Consider the following 25,521-nt stretch of genomic DNA (forward strand, 5'->3'; position numbering starts at 1 on the left):
AAAATTTGGCATCCAGATGCTTTATATATGTGGCGCATGTTCATGTTCAGCACCGGATTATCAAGTGTAATTGACTATCAGATGGTAATAGAAAATTATATAGACAAGAAGATGAGCTAGAATAAAATGCGAACATAAAATATTCTAGTATCTCTTATCCTACAGTTTTGTGCCGGATCATTGGAATTAATGGATTACCAGAAACCAGAATTGTACTGTATAATGTACATAAACCCCTGTATCCTACAGCTTGTGCTGTATTAAGAGTTCCAGTCTCTATTTTGGATTTGCTTCATATATGGGATAATGTAAAGTACCTCTGCTGTAAATTATAAGAATATTAGACCTCACCGAGGAGTTCTGGGACTATATGGAAGCACAAGGCCGCGGACTGATACTTATACAGGTCATAGATCTCACAGGTGACTCCTAAGATTCTTATTTATAGTGGGGGGATTATTTCCTATAATGCACTCTCTAGCTGCTGCAGAACCTCTTTTTGAAGAGTAAAATGGAGATTCCTGCCCACCGTTTATTATTTGATTGATATGATACACCCTCAGCCTTTTCTCTGCAGCAGTTTATGGTGTGTAGTATGTTCTGCAGCAGCTGGGGCACAGAAATTTATGATCCACTCTGCAGCTCTTATATCAAATAAAGAGGGAGCACTACATATGTGTTTTCTACAATGGACATTTATCTCCTACCCACAGGAACTGGGAAGTCCACGATCACTAGAAGAGGGGTCCCGAACCTCCGTTCCTCCTCACTGCACGACCACAGAGAGGAGCAGCTTGAATGGCGCGTAGGACGAGCATGCACTCTGCCGCTGCATTCATTCTATATGGGACTCACGGAGAAAGTAAAGCGCTCGTCCTGCTCTCTGTTCAAGCTCATCTTCACTGTGGTTGTGAACTAAGGGTTAACAGGGGGTTCGGGACCCCCATTCTAGTGATCGTGGGACCCCCAGCAATCACACATTTATCACCTATCCCATGGATGGGTAATAAATGTGGATTGTGGGCAAAATCCCTTTAATCAGTAGTTGATACAGGAGAAAGAGTGTCCTCAAAGCAATCGGTGACCTGCAGAAAGAGATAAGTGGCGCCTACGTAGCACCGCTCATCTCTGTATAATTGTCAGGTTCTGAAATCAGAACAGAATGTGTTTTCTATACAAATATTATTTACACACATGTCAATGGAACGCTTATTCTTTATTTTGTTTTCTGTAAAAATGTTAAATAATGAAAATCTCCCCTATGTCAAAACTTGTTGTGTAAGAGTCATATAATGCATGTATAATACACAATACAGATCTATATTATATATTAACGTGCAAGTGCTGCAGGCTGTTTCCCAGAAGCTGAAGTCCGATGTAGCAGAGCTGAATGTCCGATGCAACAAATTTGAGTTCCGAAGAAGAGTTAACTTGTCCGAGGTAGCAGAGCTAAATTTGTCAGAAGAAGCGGAGCATGTGGAGTTTGTCAAATGCAGGTGAGCTGGGCTTTTTTTTTATTTATTTTTATTTGCTATAACTCCTAGTGATATCAAAATGTGTTATCTGTGGTTTGCAGATAACCCAACTGCAAAATCTTAACTGGGTGAGTTGTCACAATGCACAAAATAAATTCAGCTCTGCTATATCAGGATATCTAGATTATAATGTAATGGTATATTATACATTATATCTTTTTTGCACGTCTGAAATGAAACCATCATACAGAGGATTATTTGATAACGTATATTCTTTATTTATGTTGCAAATAAAACAAGATACGTAGTTGTGTTTCCACAGCATAATTCATAACAAATAGGTGAATTTTTCAATACTCTTTTTATTTTTACAAACAGAACTTTTTTAAAAATAAGATTAAAATTAGAACTTTTTTTCAGGGGCTTTCCTACAGGTTGCAATAATTTAGCACAACGGGCCTGGTCAGCTAAGCAGTGCTAGTTGTAGACTGACCACTAAAGTTTAGATCGCTGTTCTGCAACCTGTGGCTTTCCAGCAATGGTGGAACTGCAACTCCCAGCATGCCACAGGCCGTCCAGGCATGCTGGAATTTGCATTTTCAACTCTGCTTAGATCCACAGGCTGCAGACCATAAATGGGAGATGCATAAATACAGTATTAAAAACTCAAGTGCACCATCTGTCATTGATCCTATATATAAAATATGTATTTTTGCAGCCGGTTACACTGAAATATTTTTTTTTTCCATTTTTATGGCAAGATATAGCAAAAAGAAATGTATAAAGCATAAAAAAAACAACATGTTTCACATTCCACTGGGTCCACTTAAAATTTTTGGAAAGGAGGGAGTTACAGGCCTCTATTTACAGCTCCAGACGAGACAGTTACCAGCGAGTAGCAGCTACAGAATGTTATTCAAGATTAAAATCGCTGTTAGATTTACAAAAAAAATTTAAAAAAATTAGTAGAGTAAATATTATAATCCAATGTAATGTGTGGCTTTTGCATAGTATGTCCCCCATTATCCGGCATTGACCATGGTAAGGCCGCAGATCAAGTCATTGTGCGTTTACATTGCTATTTCATGCAGGTTCAATGTTGCAAGTATTTGTCATTTTAACAACAGACCCCAATGACGGGCACAGAAACAGGGTCTATATTGCATAAGTCTGAGCTTTCTCATATGAAATGGTACCTGAAGAGTATATAGCTGGGGCTCTATAAGGCAGCAGGTGAGATATCCACAGTAACAGATACAACATTGATTCTTTAGAAGGCACAAGATAAAGGTATAAGGTGCACACAGTATATACCCTGATCATACATTCATACCCACTATGCCCCAGGTCAAAATAGCATCTATGGGGGTCCAAGCACACTGCCATATAACACAGAAAACATTACCCTAGAATATAAACATTTGGCCACATCCACAATATTCGTGATAAAGATTAGCGGACAAAATAGTACAAAAATATGGACAAAACTAGAAATCTATGGTGGAAATGGGAAGATTTAGGGCTCTAGATTGTGCCAGCACCACATCACATCCTATAACTGGTTATTGCGTCCACAATGAAAGGTCTAAGAGGTTGAAATCCAGGTGTGTCAGGTATAAAGATTGGACAGGGGGGGTCAAGGGTGGTATCCAAGTTCAAGGGAGTGTTTCTGTCACTCTTGGTTAAGGTCCATCCTGGATGGAAGAAGTGTGGATAAGATTTTGGGGGTGGGGGGTTCCTTTGCAGTACATTATGAACAGTTTCCCATGACTTTGACCAGAGAGCTCTCAGGAAGTTGCCTGAAGATGCCCCTGAGGGTCTCCAGTTCTCTGCTCAGCTGTTCCACCCTCTTCCTCAACTTGTCATTATCATTGGACAGCTCCATGACCTTCTGCTGGGTCTCAACGTTGCGCATCTTTGCCTTGTCCCTGCTCTTCCTCACTGCAATGTTATTCCTCTCCCTCCTCACCCGGTACTCATTACTGTTCTTGTCCACCCACTTCTTGGACTTGCCTCTGGTCTCTGAAGAAGATGAAGAAGTGGAAGAAGCTGAAGACATCCCCTTGGCTGAAGAAGCTTGCAGGTGATGGTGGTGGTGGTGAGAGGGATGGTGGTGAGGACTTGGCACAGGGGTCGGTGGTGGAGTTGGGTGACCAGGTTGCAGGTGCATGGTGGTCTGCGCGCAGTGGGCTACCTGGTATTGCAGGTGAGATGGGTGTTGAGGGGCAGGATGAGGGTAAAGGGCTGCCAGGGACACCCTGTTGGCTTCCTCCTCTTCCCTGGGCTCCTGTTTGATGACCAGAGGTCTTAAGCTAGAACTGTCCAGCTTGTTGTCCATATAGTTGCTCATGCAGCCATACATTTGGGGGTGACCAGCTCCAAGTCCCTGCTGATAGTCAATGACCCCCTTGGTCCTGTCCTGCTTGCTGCTATGGAAGAGGTCAGCCAGGAACTCGTCGTTGAAGGCTGCAGGGTCAATGTAGGCGCTGATGTCTATGGAGTTCTCGTTCTCACACAGCTCGTTGAGGTCTCCGGTGGCTTGGGGCTCCCGGTAGGGGTATGCACCGTGATGAGGATGGGGCTGGGCACTCATGGATGGCCGGGATTCGACCTCGTAGAAGTTGGCTAGCTCCATGGAGCTCCTATAGCCAGCCAAGCATGGTGACGAGCTCCGGGAATCCAGGGTAAGCTCGGGAAGTCACTCGCTCTCCTGCACTTGGCGCCCCTGCCTGCTGCTGTCTAATGACTGACTGCACTGGGCGCTCACTGCTCTATATATGTATAATGTGCGTGAGCGACACCTGCTGGACACCTGCGGAACGAGCTCAGACGGGAGCGACTCTATAGTAGAGCAGCGCCTGCACATTCCGCTACCTGCTGCTACACTCACCCGGCTCTAAGGGGCATCCAGGGCATTTAACTATTAGTGTTTTATTCTGTGCATTGCAAGTTGTTCAGTTTGCCTAATGCCAGTTTACACCAGTTGCATGTGCAGCTTGCACTAGTATGCCTGTACTTTGCACCTGCAGGGTTGTAGATAGATTACATCCAGATATGCACCGGGGAATGGAAACCTTTTCGTACAAAAAGATCATTGGAATTTCAGCAAAGTAAGTTGTATGTATGTGGGTCACAACAGCCCTGCAGCATAATGTGCATTGTTTTATAGGTTGCTATAATCAGATCAGGCAGCCGGCTAAAAACGAAAATAATAAAATATATATATATTTTTTTTACGTAATTTTTAAAGTAATTTTATTATGTTGCATTATAGAAGATAATGGGATATGTCAACAATATCTATCTATCTATCTATCTATCTATCTATCTATCTATCTATCTATCTATCTATCTATCTATCTATCTCATATCTATCTATCATCTATCTATCTATCTATCTATCTATCTATCTATCTATCTATCTATCTATCTATCTATCTATCTATCTATCTATCTATCTATCTATCTATCTATCTATCTCATATCTATCTATCTATCTATCTATCTATCTATCTATCTATCTATCTATCTATCTATCTATCTATCTATCTATCTATCTATCTATCTATCTATCTATCTTATTACAGATTGCAGTTACATTCTTTCTCTAAGACACACACATTTCTACAATTTTATATTCTCCTTTAACCAAGTAATGAGATGCATAGTTTGACTATTTGCTGCAGGATCATTTTAGTGACCGTGGTAATTTCATGCCTACAAATATTGAAAACTGATGACAAGCCAAGTGTATGGAGAGAAGCTCCTGTGGGTGGATGCAGTTTATTATGTAATTAGTTATTATATATAGTGTTGATTCACATATGTACAGCAGATCACACCTTCCCTCCTCTACAACTACATTTCCAGCTACTTCCAGTAATCTGCAGAGGAAACCACACACAAAGTTCCCCTTCTACTGCCCATACAGAACGCACCAGTGTGGACCAGTAGTAGTGTGTGAGTACTGCGGGGTCACTGCCCCCCTCACTGGCTGCAAGTCATATTTCTGCAACAAATGATTGATATTCTTATAGTAATAGCCCAGCTTGACAATTCATGAGCTGCAGTTTTAAATGGTGATCATGGCAGTTGCTACATGTAGTAAGAGAACAGATGTAGCAGACTTGAATTTGCTATTTGACTTATTGGGGTTACATCATGATAATATACTTCCCATGTAAAACCTCAAATAACACATCACACTCCCATCAGTTCTGCTAAATTACTATCTATCTATCTATCTATCTATCTATCTATCTATCTATCTATCTATCTATCTATCTATCTATCTATCTATCTATCTATCTATCTAGCTATCTATCTATCTATCTATCTATCTATCTATCTATCTATCTATCTATCTATCTATCTATCTATCTATCTATCTATCTATCTATCTATCTATCTATCTCATCTTTATATATTACAGTGGACAAGAACATTATATGATTTCCTGCGCTATCGTTAACATTTTTCCTAGTCTTGAGTTTTACTAGTAGACAGTTTTCTTAATATGGTTTTACAACAGCACACGGCCGTCGTTTTATTTGGCAGATGTTAAAGGTAACACTGAAACTGTTTCACCAGTAGTAGAATATATTTAAAAGGAAACTCCGGGTATCCCATAGTAATGATTCATTAGAGAATCCTTCAGACTCTTTTTAATAATGCCTGCCAGTGCCCGGCTGTCAGAGGTGACCATGCTCTTATGGAATCCATCGTGGTCACCTTCTATGTCACTGAGGTTCTCCACACTCCTATCACTATGCCATCAATGATAATAATGTGGAAACCCCGGATTCTTCATCCTACAAGACCACTCCAGTACGTCCAGTAGGAGTAACAACCAATGACCAGGTCACAGCAAAAACCAAAAAAATCAACTGGTCCCTGAATATTTTCCGTAATGCTAGAAAATTCATGTCTAGTTGTGAATGTCTGCATTTTGGAAATCACTTTCTTTACAAAGGCAATAAAAATGAATGATCAGTCCCTTCCACTGGTCTAATACGTAGAAGAAAACTCCAATTGAAAAGGAAAACTCATCTGTCACATAGTCTGTATTCTTCCTCTGAGACTTTGTGCTACTAATATTCCGTTACAGTATGGTTTCCACATTGTAGCAGCTCTTAGCTATTAGAAACAATGTGTCCGCTCCATGTTAATACTCACTGCCTACCACACAGGTGTCATTTGTCATGTGACAGCCAAGCTCCTCCCAGAATAAGATGGTGATGCATCATGTGACAAAATTAAAAAAATAAGAGATTTATATATTTCCCTTTATGTTTTTCAAGCTCGACCATCATTGGTGTCCTATAGGGGTTTCATTAGCGTGGAACTTTCTCGTGGCTGGAGTCTACCTTTAAATGTCTTACAGATGATTGCGTGGTTCCCGACTTTCGACTATGTGAGTATATACCGTGTGAGAAGGGCCCGGAGATGCACATCCATCAGCCCCTTTTGTAAATCTGTTCATGTATACACCCAGGCGGTGAAAAGATCGCATTAAAATAAATGAGGAGACTGAGACACTGAGACAAATGTACAGCAATGCCTCAGGGACAGGGAGTGCAGAATGGAATTTAATACTTTGTCCAGGCTTCCAGCTTATGCCAAAATATAATAGACATTTACTTGAAATATACGAGACGGGGTCTTTTTGTTCTTCACGCTAAATAAACTTGCATTAACGCTTTAGTGACATGTTTTCAGCCCCTCGACTGGTCGGTGTGCGGGGTTACACAACAATTGCACCTTGTTGCGAAAGTGATGATCTAATCTTTCCACGGTTTTACCACAGAGGGGCAAGAGAGGAAGCATTGGTTGAATGCGGGGCGTAAATAGAATTTTTTTTTTTTGTCTTGGAACTTCAAGAACAGGATATGACAAAAATAAGAGCTGTCCTTCTAGTACAGTGTGAAATCCCATAACACACGCTAAAGGAAAGCCATGTTGTGCGATGAAACATTGTTTTGTACACCAGTTTATTAGGAACCTCTGAGGCATGAGGTCGAAAGCGTCTCCCACCCACAATATTAATATATACATCTGGAATGGTCAACATGATAGAGACAACCCGGGTTTAATCTCTTGGTGGAGTCTATTTTTGAAAAATAATTCTATATTTAACTAAAGTTCTGTCTTTGGAGCAAATATAAAGATATTAGGGAAGTGCCGAAATAGCAATTTCTTATTACATGGGTTTCGCTGATCGTTGCAGGGCAATGATAGAGTGGAGATTGTCACTATCCGATTATTCTTGCAGCTGAAGGGAGGGGAATGCCAATATTATGAGGAAATTGTTATTTATGTGATTCGTTAATGATGGCCTAGCCCTAGGAGAGCCCCTATTCAGCCCTCCCGGGACCCTCATCGATCACCAGAGCAAGGGGGCAGCGTTTTTAGAGTTAAAGTTAAAGATGCAGAAGGTATGGATGTGTGTGTCATTGTGTCAGTACTGCAGTGAAGGGAAGGGGCTGCCATTGAGTGCCACAGCCACTTAGTTTTGCTCATAGATTGGTGTCCTGGGGGTTGTAACCACATCTATTGGAAGGCCCAACATCTATAAGGAAGGCCGTCAATGTAAAATCCTGAAAAAATCTTTAGGCTGGAGTCACACATGCAGTTTTTGTGTCCGTTTGTTTTTAGCAATGCACAAGAGTTGATCCGGAAGTATAAAGGAAAGACCGATGTCTCCTCTCTTTTGTATCCATTCCTGTGTTTGGCTCTGAAAACTGCCACAAAAACTGCATGTGTGATTTCAGCCTTAACCCATGTTCAAATACCCTGTGAGGAAATTCTGGGTGTATAGAGGAGAGCCCCTAATTCAGGACTCCCATTTATAAGATACAACAGAGAGCGACTACAAGGAGCTCCTCTTGCTCTAGAGCAGGGGTCAGCAACCTTCGACACCCCAGCTGTTGTAAAACTACAATTTCCAGCATGCCCTAACATCCTTTGACTGGAATAATAAAGCCTTTGGCTGTCAGTGCATGCTGGGAGTTGTAGTTTTACAACAGCTGGAGTGCCGAAAGTTGCTGACCTCTGCTCTGGAGGATCCAGAACGTTTATGCATTACACGGACAGCAAATTTATTTTAATGATAACTGTGTAATGCTTCATTTTACCTGTGGTGGAGCTGCAGGAGAATTAAACACCTGCTGCCCGGTTCCCCCACAGATTACAGCTGATTATTTGGGGCCCCAGCAGCGGGCGTTGGTGTGATCTGTGGGACCTGTTAAACACAAACAGATTTTCCAAAGTGAACAACCCCTTTAAAAAAAAAAATCTTAAAAGTGCATCCTCACTTTAAATCTAAATTGACATGCAGGAGCGCACAGTTCAGAGGTATTTAAACTGAGCCGTGATATCTATTGCTGTTTTATGTGGAAATAATCCCATTTCGTACTGAATGTCCAGTCACAGGTATGTTCTGTATGTGATTTAGGGTGTGTACAACCATATGTAGTTCCCACACGCTGAATACGGAGATTAACATATAATGTTACTATAATAATTCCACTCTGCTGCGAAGCATTTCTATAGTTTGGGGATATTCAACCTGTGGCCCTCCAGTGATTGTGAAACTACAACCCCAGCCGGAGTCTGTCAGTGCACGGTAGTGAGTTGGAGTTTCACAATAACCAGAGAGACAAAGGATGCAGATTGTCCGAGTGCTGTAAACATAACCAGGACCACTAGCAATCTGACTGTAAATGCCCATCATTGGTAATAAATATGACTATGCCCCAGGGCCGGACTAGCCATCTGGCAGTTCTGGCAAATGCCAGATGGGCCGGTGAACAGTGGGCTGCCTGCTGACCTCCCAAACGATCAGTGTCTCAGGCGGCAGGGTACAGGGCATTTCTAAGTGGACGGCACAGCAGCTAAGAACTGCTGTCCGGCTGTAATAGCAGCCGTGGTCTGTGCTGCTATTACTAAAACTCCCTGTGCTACTTTAAAATCTCCCCCTCCAGCCCCCCTTCCCTACTCTTCACACAACCTCCCCTCCTCCTGCTGCTGTTACCGGTCGGGACGTGAGGGAGGGGGAGAGGAGACTGTCGGCAGCACTATATTGGGCTGTAAGCAGGAGAGGTGCTGAGTGAAGAATCTCACCCCATCAACCTGCTGAACTCCCTTCACAAATATCCTACATAAAAAGTAAGTGCATGTGTGTTTACAATGTGTACTTTATATGTGTATACTGCATGCATGTAATGTGCATATTTGTGTGTTTGTGATGTGTGGGTGTATATATAGTGTGTATATGTGTGTGTGTATATATATATATATATATATATATAGTGTGTGTGTGTGTATATATATATATAGTGTGTATATATATATATGTGTGTGTGTGTGTGTGTGTGTGTGTATATATATGTGTGTGTGTGTGTATATATATATATATATATATATAAAGTGGGTGTGAGTGCAGAACGCTATAGCTGTTTTATTTATTTCACTCGTAGTTTAAATTCTGCAGATTTTACCAATGGATTTCGTTGTGGAAAATCCGCAGCATAAGGGCTTGTCCACACGTATTGGAATTGCTGTAGAAAATGGTGCGTATTTTGCTGCGTTTTTCTCCATGTTGGGCGATGGTGACATCTCCTCTGAAAAAGGCAGCAATTCTGTCCACTTTCCGCAGCGGAGATTGACATGATGCGGTACGAAATATACGCACCGCAGGTAAATTTCTGGTTGGAAATTTTACGCAGCGTGTGGATGAGATTTGTTAAATCTCCCCCACTTTGCTGCTACTGTATTCTGCTGCATATTTTCTGTCAACAATTCCGGAAGGAAAATACGCAGCAATTCCATTACGTGTGGACGAGCCCTAATACAGTCGCAGCAGAGACGGTGAGATTTGAACAAATCTCATCCACACGCTGCGTAAATTATAAGCAGAAAAAATGCTCAGAAATGTACCTGCGATATATTCCGCAGCATATCAATTGTATTTGCGTAAATGCTGCTTATTTGTTTTGGGTTTTCCCCATTTAATTCAATGGGGAGGTAAAACCCACAACAAATAGCAGATGTTGTTTTTTTGCGGCGGAAAAGCAGCGATTCCACCACAAAAAAACGAAACTCAAATTTTTTTTTAATCTTATACTTACCCAGAATTCTGTTTCTTCGTCCGGGCCGACCTCCTGGGGTCATCCCAGGGCTCCAGGATGTAAGAGGGAAGCATCTCCATGGTTAGTATCCATTTTTTTTTTCTGCTCAGTTTTCCGCAGCGGCCATTCCTGGCCGAAAAACTGCACCACAATTTGGAATTCCCTGCGGTGCACAGGGCGGATACACTGTGTGCTTTTACAGAGCATATCCGCCTTGTGTGAACATACCCGTACAGTATATACATATAGTAGCTGCTGTCTTACAATGATACAGCTGCAAACTACGTCAACATGCTGCATTCCCACGAGTCAGCGCAGTTTTCAAATGATTGTTAATGTCCATGGAGTTTTTTGCAGACGTTAACAATCATTTAAAAACGGCACAGAATTTTGGTATAACTGCATGTGCTACGTGTCGTACTGGACAATGGTTGTTACGATCTGATTGTTTGCATTAAAGATTATGTACACCTTTAAAAGGGATTTTTTTTAAATATATATATATGTAAAAATGTCAGTGTATTTTGTGCAACTTTCTAATTCATTTTTATTAAAAAAATCTTTTTACTTTTTGAGATACAGCTGCTCTGTATCCAGGTTGCGCCAGACGTGGTGAATTCCTCCGGTCGTGGCAGATGACACAGGACGTGGCGGATGGCACAGATCATGGCAGATGCCACAGGACGTGGCGGATGGCACAGCAGCCGCAGGTTGCGCCAGACGTGGTGAATTCCTCCTGTCGTGGCAGATGACACAGGACGTGACACGACTCCGACACTAATAGGCACAGCAACAAGAACAGCACGGGATACAGGAACAGGTAACAAGGCACGGGTAACAACTGGAACGGGAAACACTAAGGGACCATTTGCAAGACAGACTGCGAAAACGAACAACGCTCAGGCAAGGATCAGAAGGGCTGGGGCCTTATTATAGACCAGGAAATCATGGGCCGTTGATGATGATGATTTCCGAGTGTGCGGGCGCACCCTGCGGGACACAGCAGAACGGAGCGGAAGTGAGCGCTGGCGTCTCCTAGGAAGGAGATGGGAACCATCGCTCACGGATCCATGGCTGCGGGCGCTGGGAGGTGAGTAAACCCGACGGCCCGTGGCCATGGACGCTACAATCTAAGTTAGATGTGATCGATTACAGGTGGATACAGTCGACTACTCTATTGATACCACCCAAAAAACGGAAACCGTGCAAAATGGAGACAAAGGGAAACCATTAGCGACGGAAACGTTACCATTGAAAACAATGGTAATGCAAACGGAAAGCTATGTTTTCCGTTTGGTTTCCATTCGTGGGTTCCCCTGACAGAAAGGTCTGACTGAACCCATGAACGAAACCCCGACGCAGGTGAGAACGAAGCCTAACTATTACTGTATGATCTGTACAGATGATGGAGGGTACTATGTTTTGGGGTGTAAGCAACTCCCAGTATATGATTACCATTGTTCAGGTCATACTGGAAACTGCTAAACTGACTCGGCAAATGATCTCTGTACTGAAATGTATTTGTACTGAGCTTCGTTTTGGTGTTGTATTTATGTACTGAGCTTGGCTCTAGTGTTGTATTTATGTACTGAGCTTGGTTCTAGTGCTGTATTTATGTACTGAGCTTGGTTCTAGTGCTGTATTTATGTTCTGAGCTTGGTTCTGGTACCGAGTATAGATGTATAAGCTTGGTTCTGGTGGTGGTGGTGGTTGTGTGTGTGTGTGTGTGTGTGAGTGTGTGTGTGTGAGTGTTTCTTGTGATGTATATGTACCAACAACCTGCATGCATCATATGTCCTAGGGGGAGCTACACTGGCAGATTCACTTGTTGAGAAGGATCTGGGTGTACTTGTAAATCATAAACTAAATAACAGCATGCAATGTCAATCAGCTGCTTCAAAGGCCAGCAAGATATTGTCGTGTATTAAAAGAGGCATGGACTCGCGGGACAGGGATGTAATATTACCACTTTGCAAAGCATTAGTGAGGCCTCATCTAGAATATGCAGTTCAGTTCTGGGCTCCAGTTCATAGAAAGGATGCCCTGGAGTTGGAAAAAATACAAAGAAGAGCAGCGAAGCTAATAAGGGGCATGGAGAATCTAAGCTATGAGGAAAGATTAAAAGAATTAAACCTATTTAGCCTTGAAAAAAGACGACTAAGGGGGGACATGATTAACTTATATAAATATATTAATGGCACATACAAAAAATATGGTGAAATCCTGTTCCATGTAAAACCCCCTCAAAAAACAAGGGGGCACTCCCTCCGTCTGGAGAAAAAAAGGTTCAACCTGCAGAGGCGACAAGGCTTCTTTACCGTGAGAACTGTGAATCTATGGAATAGCCTACCACAGGAGCTGGTCACAGCAGGGACAGTAGATGGCTTTAAAAAAGGCTTAGATAATTTCCTAGAACAAAAAAATATAAGCTCCTATGTGTATACATTTTTACCTTCCCTTTTCCCACAGCTTGGTTGAATTTGATGGACTGGACATGTGGTTTTTTTCAACCGTACTAACTATGTAACTATATATGTACTAAGCTTTGTTCCGGTACTGTATATATGTATGAGCTTGGTTCTGGTCCTGTAATTATATAGGATATATTTATAATACAAAATTGCAGAGCAGGCGGCATTGTTGCAATTCATTGTATGTTTAATTGGAACCTGTCTGGTAGTTTTAACCCCCATAACCGTCACCATGCAGTAATACATGACCTGGCGATATTTCAAAACATTCCCCTGTATGTTTGTTTCAGATACAGTAAAATCCATAAAATCAACTTTTAAAATAGTGCCACGATATATGCTAATTACTCTATTAAGGGTCATGGGTCGGTGCCGCTATCCTCTAGAGTCACACAGTCCTAACTGCAAACCAACCTTTCCATGCTTGGTTGACATCCCCCTGGCTGTTATATATCACTACCAGTCTCCTCCAACTTTCTTGGATGTGCCATTGTCTTGTACTCCATGAGCATGCACCTTTCAGCGAGGTGTACTCGGCCCGGGTTCATCGATGCACTGCGCATGCCAAGGGAGTACAAGGCAATGGAGAAGGCTGGTAGTAATGTAGAACAGTCAGGGGGATGCCAATCAAGATCTTGGGGGCGCAATTAAAATTTTTGCCTCCGGCAGCAGAAAAGCTAGAATTGGCCCTGGGCGGAGGCGCCACTGAAACCAGCCGTCGCCACCCCGTCCTGCAGTAATTGTACCTGCCTTACAATGACTTGCCCCTCCAATCTGCGCCTTTCAACGATGCTAGCGGTGCGATGACATCATGTGGGGCACCATCTACAGGGGGGCTATATGTGGGGCACTATATACAGGGGGTGCTATATGTGGGGCACTATCTACAGGGGGCTCTATGGGGGCACTATCTACATGGGGCTCTATGGGGGCACTATCTACGGAGAGCAGTCTGTGTGTGTGGGACACAGTGTATGGTGGATTTATAATCAGGGACACAGTGTATGGTGCTATTATAATCAGGGACACGGTGTATGGTGCTATTATAATCGGGGACGCAGTGTATGGTGCGATTATAATTAGAGGTGCAGTTTATGGAGCTATTATATTTAGGGGTACAGTGTGTCTCACCATGAGAATTTTATCTTCGTTTATAGGTGCAGAAATGTTGGACTAGTGAGTAGCTGAAGACATCTGAGCTGCAAACTGCAAAAATGGCCTGTGGCCGGGAGAAGTCGTCATAGAGGTCTGCACCGGATGGAGAAGAGAAGAGAAAAAAAACAACTAGAATCTGAGATAGTCACTGGTGAGTCACTTAATATAAATGTTTATTCTGCCTCTAATCAGTACTGTAGACACTGTATGATCTGCAGCGAGATGGTGGGTGGTATGTTTTTTTTTTGTGAAAAAGCAACTCCCAGCATATCCTTACCATTGTTCAGTCGATGCTGGAAGCTGTAGTTTTACGCTGTACAAACCTATATGGCAGGGGTTGCACTAAATTGAGCTGTATTTGTGCTGGTGCTGTGTTTATGTGCTGAGCTTGGTTCTGATGCTGTATTTATGTACTAAGCTTTGTTCTGGTGCTGTATATATGTACTGAGCTTGGTTCTGATGCTGTATTTATGTACTGAGCTTTGTTCTGGTGCTGTATTTATGTACTGAGCTTTGTTCTGGTGCTGTATATATGTACTAAGCTTGGTTCTGGTGCTGTATATATGTACTGAGCTTTGTTCTGGTGCTGCATATATGTACTGAGCTGTGTTCTGGTGCTGCATATATGAACTAAGCTTGGGTCTGGTGCTGTATATATGCACTGAGCTTTGTTCTTGTGCTCTATATATGTATTGAGCTTGGATCTGGTGTATATATGTACTGCGCATGAGTCATAAGTGTGAGTGGTGTGCGTGTGCATGTGTCCTAGGTGTGAGTGGTATGAATGCAGCATGTGTCCAGCTTCTGGTTTGCATCTGTGCGTCATGTTTCCATGATGTGCGTGTGTGTGTGTGTGTGTTTATATGGCTGAATATGAAATTGAAATCATACTATGTAGTTCCAGTATGGTGATACAGCCCCCTCTGTAGATAACGCCATACAGCCCCCTGTAGATAACGCCATACAGCCCCCTCTGTAGATAGCACCATACAGCCCCCTCTGTAGATAGCGCCATACAGCCCCCTGTAGATAACGCCATACAGCCCCCTGTAGATAACGCCATACAGCCCCCTCTGTAGATAGCGCCATTCAGAACCCACTGTAGAGAACGCCATACAGCCTCCCCTGTAGGTAACGCCATACAGCCCCCCTGTAGGTAACGCCATACAGCCCCCTGTAGGTAACGCCATACAGCCCCCCCTGTAGGTAACGCCATACAGAGTCCCCCCTGTAGATAACGCCATACAGAGTCCCCCCTGTAGATAACGCCATACAGCCTCCCCAGTAGGTAAGGCTATACAGCCTCCCTGTAGGTAATGCTATACAGCCCCCCCTGTAGGTAACGCTATACAGCCCCCCTGTAGGTAACGCTATACAGCCCCCTGTAGATAACGCTATACAGCCCCCCCTGTAGGTAACGCCATACAGCCCCCCCCTGTAGTTAACGCCGTACAGCCACAACCCCCCAAAAAAATCCGACCTACAGTGTGTCCTACAAAAGACATGTATCCCCTATCCACAGGATAGGGGATACATGTGTGATCGCTGGCAGCGATAGGGAGAACGAAAGTCCCCCGAAGTTCTCCATGACTAACCTCTGACTTCCGGCATCTGCGCAGTTCAATAAAAATGAAAGGAGCGCTGGTTCCGCATGCGCACAAGCCTGCGCTCCATTCATTTCTACGGAGCTGCCGACACAGATCCCGGAAGTCCGAGGTTTGTGATGGAGAACTTCAGGGGACTTTCAGGGGATACATGTCTTTTGTTTAATGGCAGAGCGGGGAGATACCTCCCTGCTCTGCCGTAGTGTTCAGTGGTGTCGCGCTGTAGCAGCCATAGCGGCAGCTAGCGGAGCCTCCGGCCATGGTGGGGGCCCGCGCTGGCGGGCGACACAGGCCCCCTCATGCCGTGGGCCCCGTAGCAGCCGCTACGGCGGTAGTTACGCCACTGAACCCACGCCTATCTCTAGAACGGGGCACCCTAAAGCCCGTTCTTCCGATCTGTGATGCGGCTAATGCGTGTGATTTTCGACCATGAAGAAGAAAACTGCGTAGCTCACTGAGCTAAGCTGTTTCCGTAACTCCCATAGTATTGAAAGGCAGTTACGTAAGTAGCGTAGCATGCAAGCTACGCTGTTTCCGTTACTACCATTCAGTTGTATGGGACTTACAGAAACAGCGTAGCTCAGCGAGATACGCTGTTTTTATAACTCAAGACCATATAACCTTTTTTATTGTCGGAATTCAGCCGCAGCACAGAGCGGTAGAATGGAGTTATGGGGGCCCCGTTCTAGAGATAGAGCCACATCTATTTGACATTTTTGACATTTATGACATATAATGTGGAGATCATATAAACACAAAAATTTGAACAGCACATTCCAACTAAATGATATAAAATGTGTATGCAGGTGCAGGAACACCTGTGACTGCAAATATACAGCAGAAAAAGAATGGCGTCAGCAGACTGCGACACTAATGCCACCTAAACCACTAAATATAAATAAACATGCATTACTGCTAAATCTACTTACAATAGGGAGGTTCTTAGTGCACATTTTGATCAAAAAGTGTTTGCCCACCTGCCACGATATAATGTGGAGATGTCATAAATGTCCCTGCTGGTAAAACCCCTTTAACCATTTATCGGATAATCAATAACTTCAAGGAGAGAGGTTCGATTGCTGTGAAAAAGCTTCAGGGCGCCCAAGAAAGTCCAGCAAGTGCCAGGACTGTCTCATAAAGAGGATTAAGCTACGGGATCGGTTCTACACCAGCTTGCTCAGGAATGGCAGCAGGCAGGTGTCAGTGCATCTGCACGCACAGTGAGGTGAAGGCGTATGGAGGCTGGCCTGATGTTAAGGAAGGCAGCAAAGAAGCCACTTCTCTCCAAGAAAAACATTGAGGACTGCAGAGGACTGGGGTAAAGTTATTTTCTCTGATGAAGCCCCCTTCAGACTGTTTGGGACATTTGGAAGAATGATTGTCCAGAGAAGAAAGGGTGGGCGCTACCATGAGTTCTGCATCATGCCAACAGTAAAGCATCCTAAAAACCATTTATGTGTGGGGTTGCTTTTCATCCAAGGGCTCAAAATTTTGCCTAAGAACCCTACCATGAATAAAGAATGGTATCTAAGCATCTTCCAAGTGCAACTTCTCCCAACCATCCAGGAGCAACTTCTCCCAACCATCCAGGAGCAGCTTCTCCAAACCGTCCAGGAGCAACTTCTCCTAATCATCCAGGAGCAATTTGGTGATGAACAATGCTATTTCCAGCATGATGGACCATGTCACAAGGCAAAAGTGAGAACTAAGGGGCTCGGTGAACAAAACTTTGAAATTTTGGGTTCATGGCCAGAAAAATCCCCAGATCTCAATCCCATTGAGGACCTGTGGTCAATCCTCAAAAAGTTTGTGGACAAAAAAACAACAACACAGAAATTGTGATAGGCTCCAAGCACTGATTAGGTAAGAATTGGTCATCAGTCAGGATTTGGCCCAGAAGCTGACATCCAGCATTGTACTTCAGTAACCATAGAAACATCCGACTAAAAGATCTAAAAACCCTGAAGCAGAAAACTTTGTGAAAACCAAAATCTGTGTCGGTCTCAAAACTGTTCTCAGATGTGTTATCTGTGGTGACCCGGCTCTAACAAGTGCTACAGAAAGTTGGTTTAGACGTAATCCATTAAAGGGGTATTCCACCTTCTGACATCCAACTGATTACCTATCCACCAGATAGGTCATTAGTATATCATCGGTGCTGGTCCGGACCCCGCACAGTTAAACCGCTCCAGTGGCCTGTGGGCACCGGATGTTATGGCACATAATGCGATGTACGGAGCCGGAAGCAGTTGGCTCCGTACATAGCATGGCGGCCGTCCTGTAGAAGCTTGGCCGCGATTCCGTGGCCGGAGCCAACTGCTTCCGGCATGTAAGTCCAGTGCACGGAGGCACCGGACCAGCTGATCTGTGCGCGGTCGGGGGTTTGGACCCCCACAGATCATGTACTGATGACCTATCCGGTGAATAGGTCATCAGTTGGCAGAAGGTGGAAACCCGCTTTAATGAACTCCTCGGCTTCTCTAGATGTCACTGACACCGTTCTCTTGTATAATATTTGTGCAATATCTTTAGTAAGAATAAGAAGTATAAACGACTGTACAGTGTGGAGAAGGGTTAATAAATGAAGGTGATGGGGATGAACAAGACCATATGCACTTTACATGAGCTTTACTGCTCGGAGTTGTGCCTGAAATGATCATCTTGCCTCCTGTTTGGTTTCTTTCCATGTAAAAATAATAAAAAAAATTCTTGCTTTATATTTGCTCTGTCAAGATCGTCTTTAAAAAGAAAAATATATATATATTGCGTCTTTGTAATTTTGATTGTGTCATTTATTTTTCTACTCTACTTGATTTATATTGAGGTTCCTGCACCCCTTAAAGAAGCGCTCCTGTGGAGATACGATGTCTCCTTCTGCAATTCTTTAACAAGAAATATACATTTTAAAAAAAGCCCATCAGTCCTGCGAATATCTTTCTCATGTGCCGGCGATAAAGTGTTTTACTAATAAGTTGCTGGTGGCATTTACTGTTGTGTCTGAACACATAAGCTGCAGGACGACTGCTCAACTAGATCACATTTTTCACCTCATAAATAAAAAGCGCGATAATCAATAGAAGTCACCGTTGACCACATCGTCTCATGAGACCGCTGTGACTGGGGGCTAAAGAGCTGAGTTCAGGAACACTACGGTGTTAGCCCATGTACCTGGGTTTGCTGCATGCAACTTGTGTGGTAGATGGCGGTCTCCTTACTAATACAAATGAGCCGCTTGTGCTTAAAGAGGCTCTGTCACCAGATTTTGCAACCCCTATCTCCTATTGCAGCAGATCGGCGCTGCAATGTAGATTACAGTAACGTTTTTATTTTTAAAAAACGAGCATTTTTGGCCAAGTTATGACCATTTTTGTATTTATGCAAATGAGGCTTGCAAAAGTACAACTGGGCGTGTTTAAAAGTAAAAGTACAACTGGGCGTGTATTATGTGCGTACATCGGGGCGTGTTTACTACTTTTACTAGCTGGGCGTTCTGACGAGAAGTATCATCCACTTCTCTTCAGAACGCCCAGCTTCTGGCAGATCACGCTGTGACGTCACTCACAGGTCCTGCATCGTGTCAGACGACCTGTCATTTACGCGTCGTCGTTTGACAGCTGTCAAACGACGACGCGTAAAAATACAGCCTTGTCAAAAGAAGTGCAGGACACTTCTTTGGACGTTTTTGGAGCTGTTTTCTCATAGACTCCAATGAAAACAGCTCCAAAAACGGACGTAAAAAACGCAGCGAAAAAGGCGCGAAAAACGCCGCGAAAAACGTGAGTTGCTCAAAAAACGTCTGAAAATCAGAGGCTGTTTTCCCTTGAAAACAGCTCTGTATTTTCAGACGTTTTTGGTCACTACGTGTGCACATACCCTAAGAGGGATAAGAGACCAAACTAAGCTCAATCCATGTGGTGTGGTGATTAAGTGGTGTCTAAACAGCGAGTGTCTTCCATGTTTAAATCCTGATGTGTGGCCTTGTCTAAAAGGGAACTCTGGGTGGTGTTTATCGTGGTGTGGAGGCAGCGCAGTGCTGTTGTTGCTGCATAAGAAAGTTACTTATACAGCTGTCTCTTTTAAGACGTGTGTGTGTGTGTGTGTGTGTGTGTGTGTGTGTATGGATTGATTATTGCAGATTTCAGCAATATACATATCACTCAAACAGATATCATATTCCCTCACTCAATAGGTGATACTTTGGGAAAGGAGGGAGCTGCCCAAAGTCACCAGGAGGAAGATATGGTGGTTAGAACCCACATTGTACAGAAGCAATTACTGCACTCAACTCAGATCACGTAAGCTGTGAGACATATTTTTCACCTCTTTAAAAAAAAAAAAAAAAAAAGGCTAGCGGACTTTCATGAAGAGAAACTTTAGAACACACTGGGGCATGACCACGTATTGGCTTGGGGAATAAGTGCTTAGGCCAGGTTTGGTTTGGATTTCACCATGCTCCTGGGTTCGAAGCTTGTGTGGCAGGTGGCATTCTCCTTACTTATACGAGTTTGCCGCTTGTGCTTAAGGGTGACAACAATATCGGCAAGCGGCTGATGCTCAACAGGGCAATGCATTTCTATTTTAAAATTATGCACGCCTTGTAAACCTGCACTGGTGAAAGGCCTTCAAGGAGGAGATCCCAGAGATAGAACTCACACATTCCGCTCTCCTAATTTATTAGCAGAGAACTTTACCTGTGCACTACCTCTAATGTTGAGAGCTGGCTGCAAATTCTTCCCAAGATGACATATTCTTATTCCTGCTGGAATTGACGATTACATTTGGTCTTATGGGAACAATAAGAAAGCCCAGAGATCAACCTGTGCTGGTGTTCTGGGGCTTAAGCTGCACCCTAAACAGTGAGTGTCTTCTGTGCTGCCCATGGTTCAAATTCTGGTGTGTGACCTTGTCTAAAAGGAAGCCACACTGATGGGTGGTGTTTCCACTGTGTGGAGACAGTGCAGTGAGATTGTTGCTGCATAAGAAAGGTACTTATATGAAGAAAGTTTCTTATGCAGCTGTCTCTTTTAAGACAGCTGCAGTTATATAGCAGATTTCAGCAATATACTCATCATTCAAACAAGTATCATAATCCATTGGTAGCACTTTTCAGAAAGGGGGAGCAGTCCAAGGAGGACAACATGGGGGTTAGATCCCACATTGTACAGAAGTGATTCCTGCGCTCAACTCTGATCACGCAAGCTGTGAGCTAGCTGCATGGCAGCCTTACGAGGACACATTTTTAAACATCTTTTAATAACGGGTAATCGGACCTTCAACAAGAAAAACTTTAGATCACAATGGGGAGGGGTCTGCAGTATGACGGTGTGGTGGCTTGGGGCTTAAGTGGTTAAGTGCTTAGGCCTGGTTTGCTATGGAGTTAGCCCATGTTCCTAGGTTCAAAGCATGCTGCTTCTGTCTTAGATGGCGATCGCCTCACTTATACGAGTTTGGTGCTTGGTGCTTGGTGCTTGGTGCTTGGTGCAGTTTTTCCAACAACTTTGGCAAGCAGCTTGCGCTCAACATGACAATGCGTTTCTTCTTTAAAAGGATGCCTCACTTTGTGAACATGCACTGGTGGAAGACTTTCAAAACTTAGGCCCATGGAGGAGATCCTGGGGATAGAACCAACACATCCCTGACACTTCTAGTTTATCAGCAAAGAACATTACCAGTGTGCTACCTCTGATGCTGAGAGCTCACCACAAACTCTTCCACAGATGACATGTTCTTATTCCTGCTGGAAGTAATGATTTCATTTGGTCTTATGGGGGCAACAAGAAAGCCAAGACACCAATGTGAGCTGGTGGTATGGTGATTAAGTGGTGTCTAAACAGTGAGTGTCTTCTGTGCAGTCCTTGAGTTCAAATCCTGTTGTGTGGATTGTCCAAAATGGTACTTTGTGGTGTGGAGTCAGTGCAGTGAGATTGTTGCTGCAGAATGAAAGTTAATTATGTAAAGAAAGTTACTTTTGCAGCTGTCTCTTTTGAGACAGCTGTATTTATATAGTAGATTTCAGCAATATACTCATCACTCAAACAAGTATCATAATCCATTTCTCCATAGGTAGACTTTGGGAAAGGGGGAGCAGCCCAAGGCCACCAGGAGGACAACATGGGGGTTAGAACCCACATGTTGTATAGAAGTGATTCCTGCACTCAACTCGGATCACACAAGCTGCGAGCTAGCTGCACGGCAGCCTTACAAAGACACATTTTTCACATCTTTTAAAAACGGGTAATCGGATCTTCAACAAGAAAAACTTTAGATCATATTGGGGAGGGGTCTGCAGTATGATGGTGTGGTGGCTTGGGGCTTAAGTGCTTAGGCCTGGTTTGCTATGGAGTTAGCCCATGTTCCTAGGTTCAAAGCATGCTGCTTGTGTCTTAGGTGGTGATCTCCTTACTTATACGAGCTTGTGCTTGGTGAAGTTTTTCCAACAATTTTGGCAAGCAGCTGACGCTCAACAGGGCAATGCATTTCTTCTTTAAAAGGATGCTTCACTTTGTGAACCTGCACTGGTGGAAGACTTTCAAAACTTCTGCACAAGGAGGAGATTCTGGGGATAGAACCAACACATCCCTAACACTTCTATTTTATCAGCAGAAAACATTACCAGTGCGCTACCTCTGCTGCTGAGAGCTGGCCACAAACTCTTCCAAAGATGACATGTTCTTATTCCTGCTGGAATTGCTGATTACATTTGGTCTTATGGGAACAATAAGAAAGCCCAGAGATCAACCTGAGCTGGTGGTCTGGGGCTTAAGCTGCACCCTATACAGTGAGTGTATTCTGTGCTGGCCCTGGTTCAAATTGTGGTGTGTGACCTTGTCTAAAAGGAAACCACACTGGTGTTTATAGTGGTGTGGAAGCAGTGCAGTTAAATTGTTGCTGCATAAGAAAGTTACTTATATGAAGAAAGTTACTTATGCCGCTGTCTCTTTTAAGAAAGCTGCATTTATATAGTATTGCAGATTTCAGCAATATACTCATCACTCAAACAGGTATCATAATCCATTGGTAGCACTCTTCAAAAAGGGGGAGTAGCCCAAGGTCACCAGAATGACAACTTGGGGGCTAGAACCCACATTGTATAGAAGTGATTCCTGCACTCAACTTGGATCATGCAAGTTGTGAGCTAGCTGCACGGCAGCCTCACAAAGAGTCATTTTTCACTTCTTTTAAAAACGGGTAATCGGACCTTCAACAAGAAAAACTTTAGATCACATTGGGGGAGGGGGTCTGCAGTATGACAGTGTGGTGGCTTGGGGCTTTAGTGCTTAGGCCTGGTTTGCTATGGAGTTAGCCCATGTCCCTAGGTTCAAAGCATGCTGCTTGTGTCTTAGATGGCGATCTCCTCACTTATACAAGTTTGTTGCTTGTGCTTGGTGAAGTTTTTCCAACAACTTTGGCAAGCAGCTGTTGCTCGACATGGCAATGCGTTTCTTCTTTAAAAGGATGCCTCACTTTGTGAACATGCACTGGTGGAAGGCTTTCAAAACTTATGCCTATGGAGGAGATCCTGGGGATAGAACCAACACATCCCAGACACTTCTAGTTTATCAGCAGAGAACATTACCAGTGCGCTACCTCTGCTGCTGAGAGCTGGACACAAGCTCTTCCAAAGATGACATGTTCTTATTCCTGCTGGAAGTAATGATTTAATTTGGTCTTATGGGGACAATAAGAAAGCTAAGACACCAATGTGAGCTGGTGGTGTGGTGATTAAGTTGTGTCTAAACAGTGAGTGTCTTCTGTGCAATCCTTGGTTCAAGTCCTGATGTGTGAGTTGTCCAAAATGGTACTTTGCTGCGTGGCGGGGTGGCAGTGCAGTGAGATTGTTACTGCAGAAGAAAGTTAATTATGTTAAAGAAAGTTACTTTTGCAGCTGTCTCTTTTGAGACAGCTGTATTTATATAGCAGATTTCAGCAATATACTCATCACTCAAACAGGTATCATAATCCATTTCTCCATAGGTAGACTTTGGGAAAGGGGGAGAAGCCCAAGGTCACCAGGAGGACAACATGGGGGTTAGAACCCACATTGTACAGAAGTGATTCCTGCACTCAACTCGGATCACGCAAGCTGTGAGCTAGCTGCACGGCAGCCTTACAAGAACATATTTTTCACCACTTTTAAAAACGGGTAATCGGACCTTCAACAAGAAAAACCTTGGATGACACCGGGACATGACACCGGGACATGACACCGGGACATGACACCACAGTGGATTGCTTTTAAGGCTGGAGATCCTGGGGATAGAACTCACACGCTCCTCACACCTTGAATTTATCAGCAGAGATCTTTACCAGTGCGCTACCGCTGCTTGCAACTAGTAGCAAAAAAAAATTCTTCCAAAGATGAAATGTTCTTATTCCTGCTGGAAGTGACGTTTACATTTGATCTTATGGGGACAATAAGAAATCTCAGAGCTCAGCCTGAGCTGGTGGTCTGGTGCTTAAGCAATGTCTTCTGTGTGGACCCTGGTTCATATCCTGAAGTGTGGCCTTGTCTGAGAGGAGACCTCGCTGGGTGGAGGCAGTTTAGTGAGGAGGTTGCTGCATAAGAAAGTTACTTATGCGGCTGAACCAGTTCTCTTTTACAGAACATTATTGCAGATTTCAGCAATATACTTATCACTCAATCAAGTATCACGTTCCGTCACCCCATAGGTGTTGCTGTAGGGGGGAAGCGGGAATGCTGAATGTTGAGCACATAAGCTGTGAGCTTGCTGCTCCACCGGAACGCATTGTCACCTCATAATAAAAAGTGCGATAATCTGACATTCAGCAGAAATCACTTTGGACCGAATCAACCGACGAGCGCTGTGTGCTGTGACTGGGGGGCTTAGGGCCAGGGCCGGTTTTAGACAGAGTGTGTTGGCTGCTGGGGCTTGTGTGCCTGGGCTGCTTTTTTTTTGTCTCAGTCCGGCCATTCTATGCCCTAAAGTATTGATTTCTGGCAAAGGAAATATGGTTGGAAGAAGTAAAGAACCTCTGCAAATTCTTCTCTGGTAAATTCTATTAAAGATACACAAGCAGCAATACATAGGAATGATATTTGCAACGCCGGGAAGGACTAAAAATCATTCCTATCATAGTTCTTTAAAGGGCCTCACCAGCAAAATAATTGCTAAGTCCCAATAGTGAAAAATATCCGTCAGATCGGGGGTGAACCGTTACATCTGTAGTCGGCTTTAATCACATGATCAAGATGTCACCTTAATAATGATCATTATCTTTACAGGAAGGGAATGTATCCGCATTGAATATCATTAACACCTATGAATGTTGTGCAGATCGCTACAGAGATCCCAGGCACCCCCTCCTGCAGACAGAGGAAGGAGAGCGTCTTAATACAGAGGAGATTGAACTCCAGTGGGTGTCCTAATCCTTGGTCCTGATGTGACTACTCTACCTGGAGAAGAGTCTTCCTAATCTGCTCTTAGGTATTGCACTAATTGGAATTGATCTCAATATAATATGGAATTTTTTACTTCACACAGAAGCTTGTCTCATCCAATTGTGGCTGAAATCAGTAATGTGAACCATAGACCTGAAAATTATATTTTTTCTTCTGTAACGAACCCTTGAGTGAACTATGATGGGAAGTCTAGCTTTACCCTTGAAGACCACAAGATTCAATGAGGTCCTCAAGTAAATTTTTCTATGCCTACATAAGTATAGACTT

General features: G+C 43.5%; 1 protein-coding gene and 1 long non-coding RNA gene across 2 annotated transcripts; one reads left to right on the top strand and one right to left on the bottom strand.

The window, feature by feature from the left end:
- Positions 1-1,729: 1,729 nt before the first annotated feature.
- CEBPA (CCAAT enhancer binding protein alpha) lies at positions 1,730-4,211 on the bottom strand. Its single transcript, XM_075838449.1, has one exon. The coding sequence runs from the start codon at positions 4,108-4,110 to the stop codon at positions 3,226-3,228; it is 885 nt and encodes a 294-aa protein (XP_075694564.1). The 5' UTR covers positions 4,111-4,211; the 3' UTR covers positions 1,730-3,225.
- A 162-nt stretch (positions 4,212-4,373) lies between these two features.
- On the top strand, positions 4,374-20,103 carry LOC142660496 (uncharacterized). The gene is made up of 4 exons (XR_012850499.1): positions 4,374-4,585; positions 6,776-6,888; positions 14,232-14,380; positions 20,023-20,103. It is a non-coding gene; the product is annotated as an uncharacterized LOC142660496 (long non-coding RNA).
- Positions 20,104-25,521: the final 5,418 nt, after the last annotated feature.

Source organism: Rhinoderma darwinii, chromosome 9, assembly GCF_050947455.1.
Source record: "Rhinoderma darwinii isolate aRhiDar2 chromosome 9, aRhiDar2.hap1, whole genome shotgun sequence".
Lineage (NCBI taxonomy): Eukaryota > Metazoa > Chordata > Amphibia > Anura > Rhinodermatidae > Rhinoderma > Rhinoderma darwinii.

Excerpts from the sequence above, each read along its gene's own strand:
- CEBPA (XM_075838449.1), bottom strand. The coding sequence starts at position 4,110 with ATGGAGCTAGCCAACTTCTACGAGGTCGAATCCCGGCCATCCATGAGT.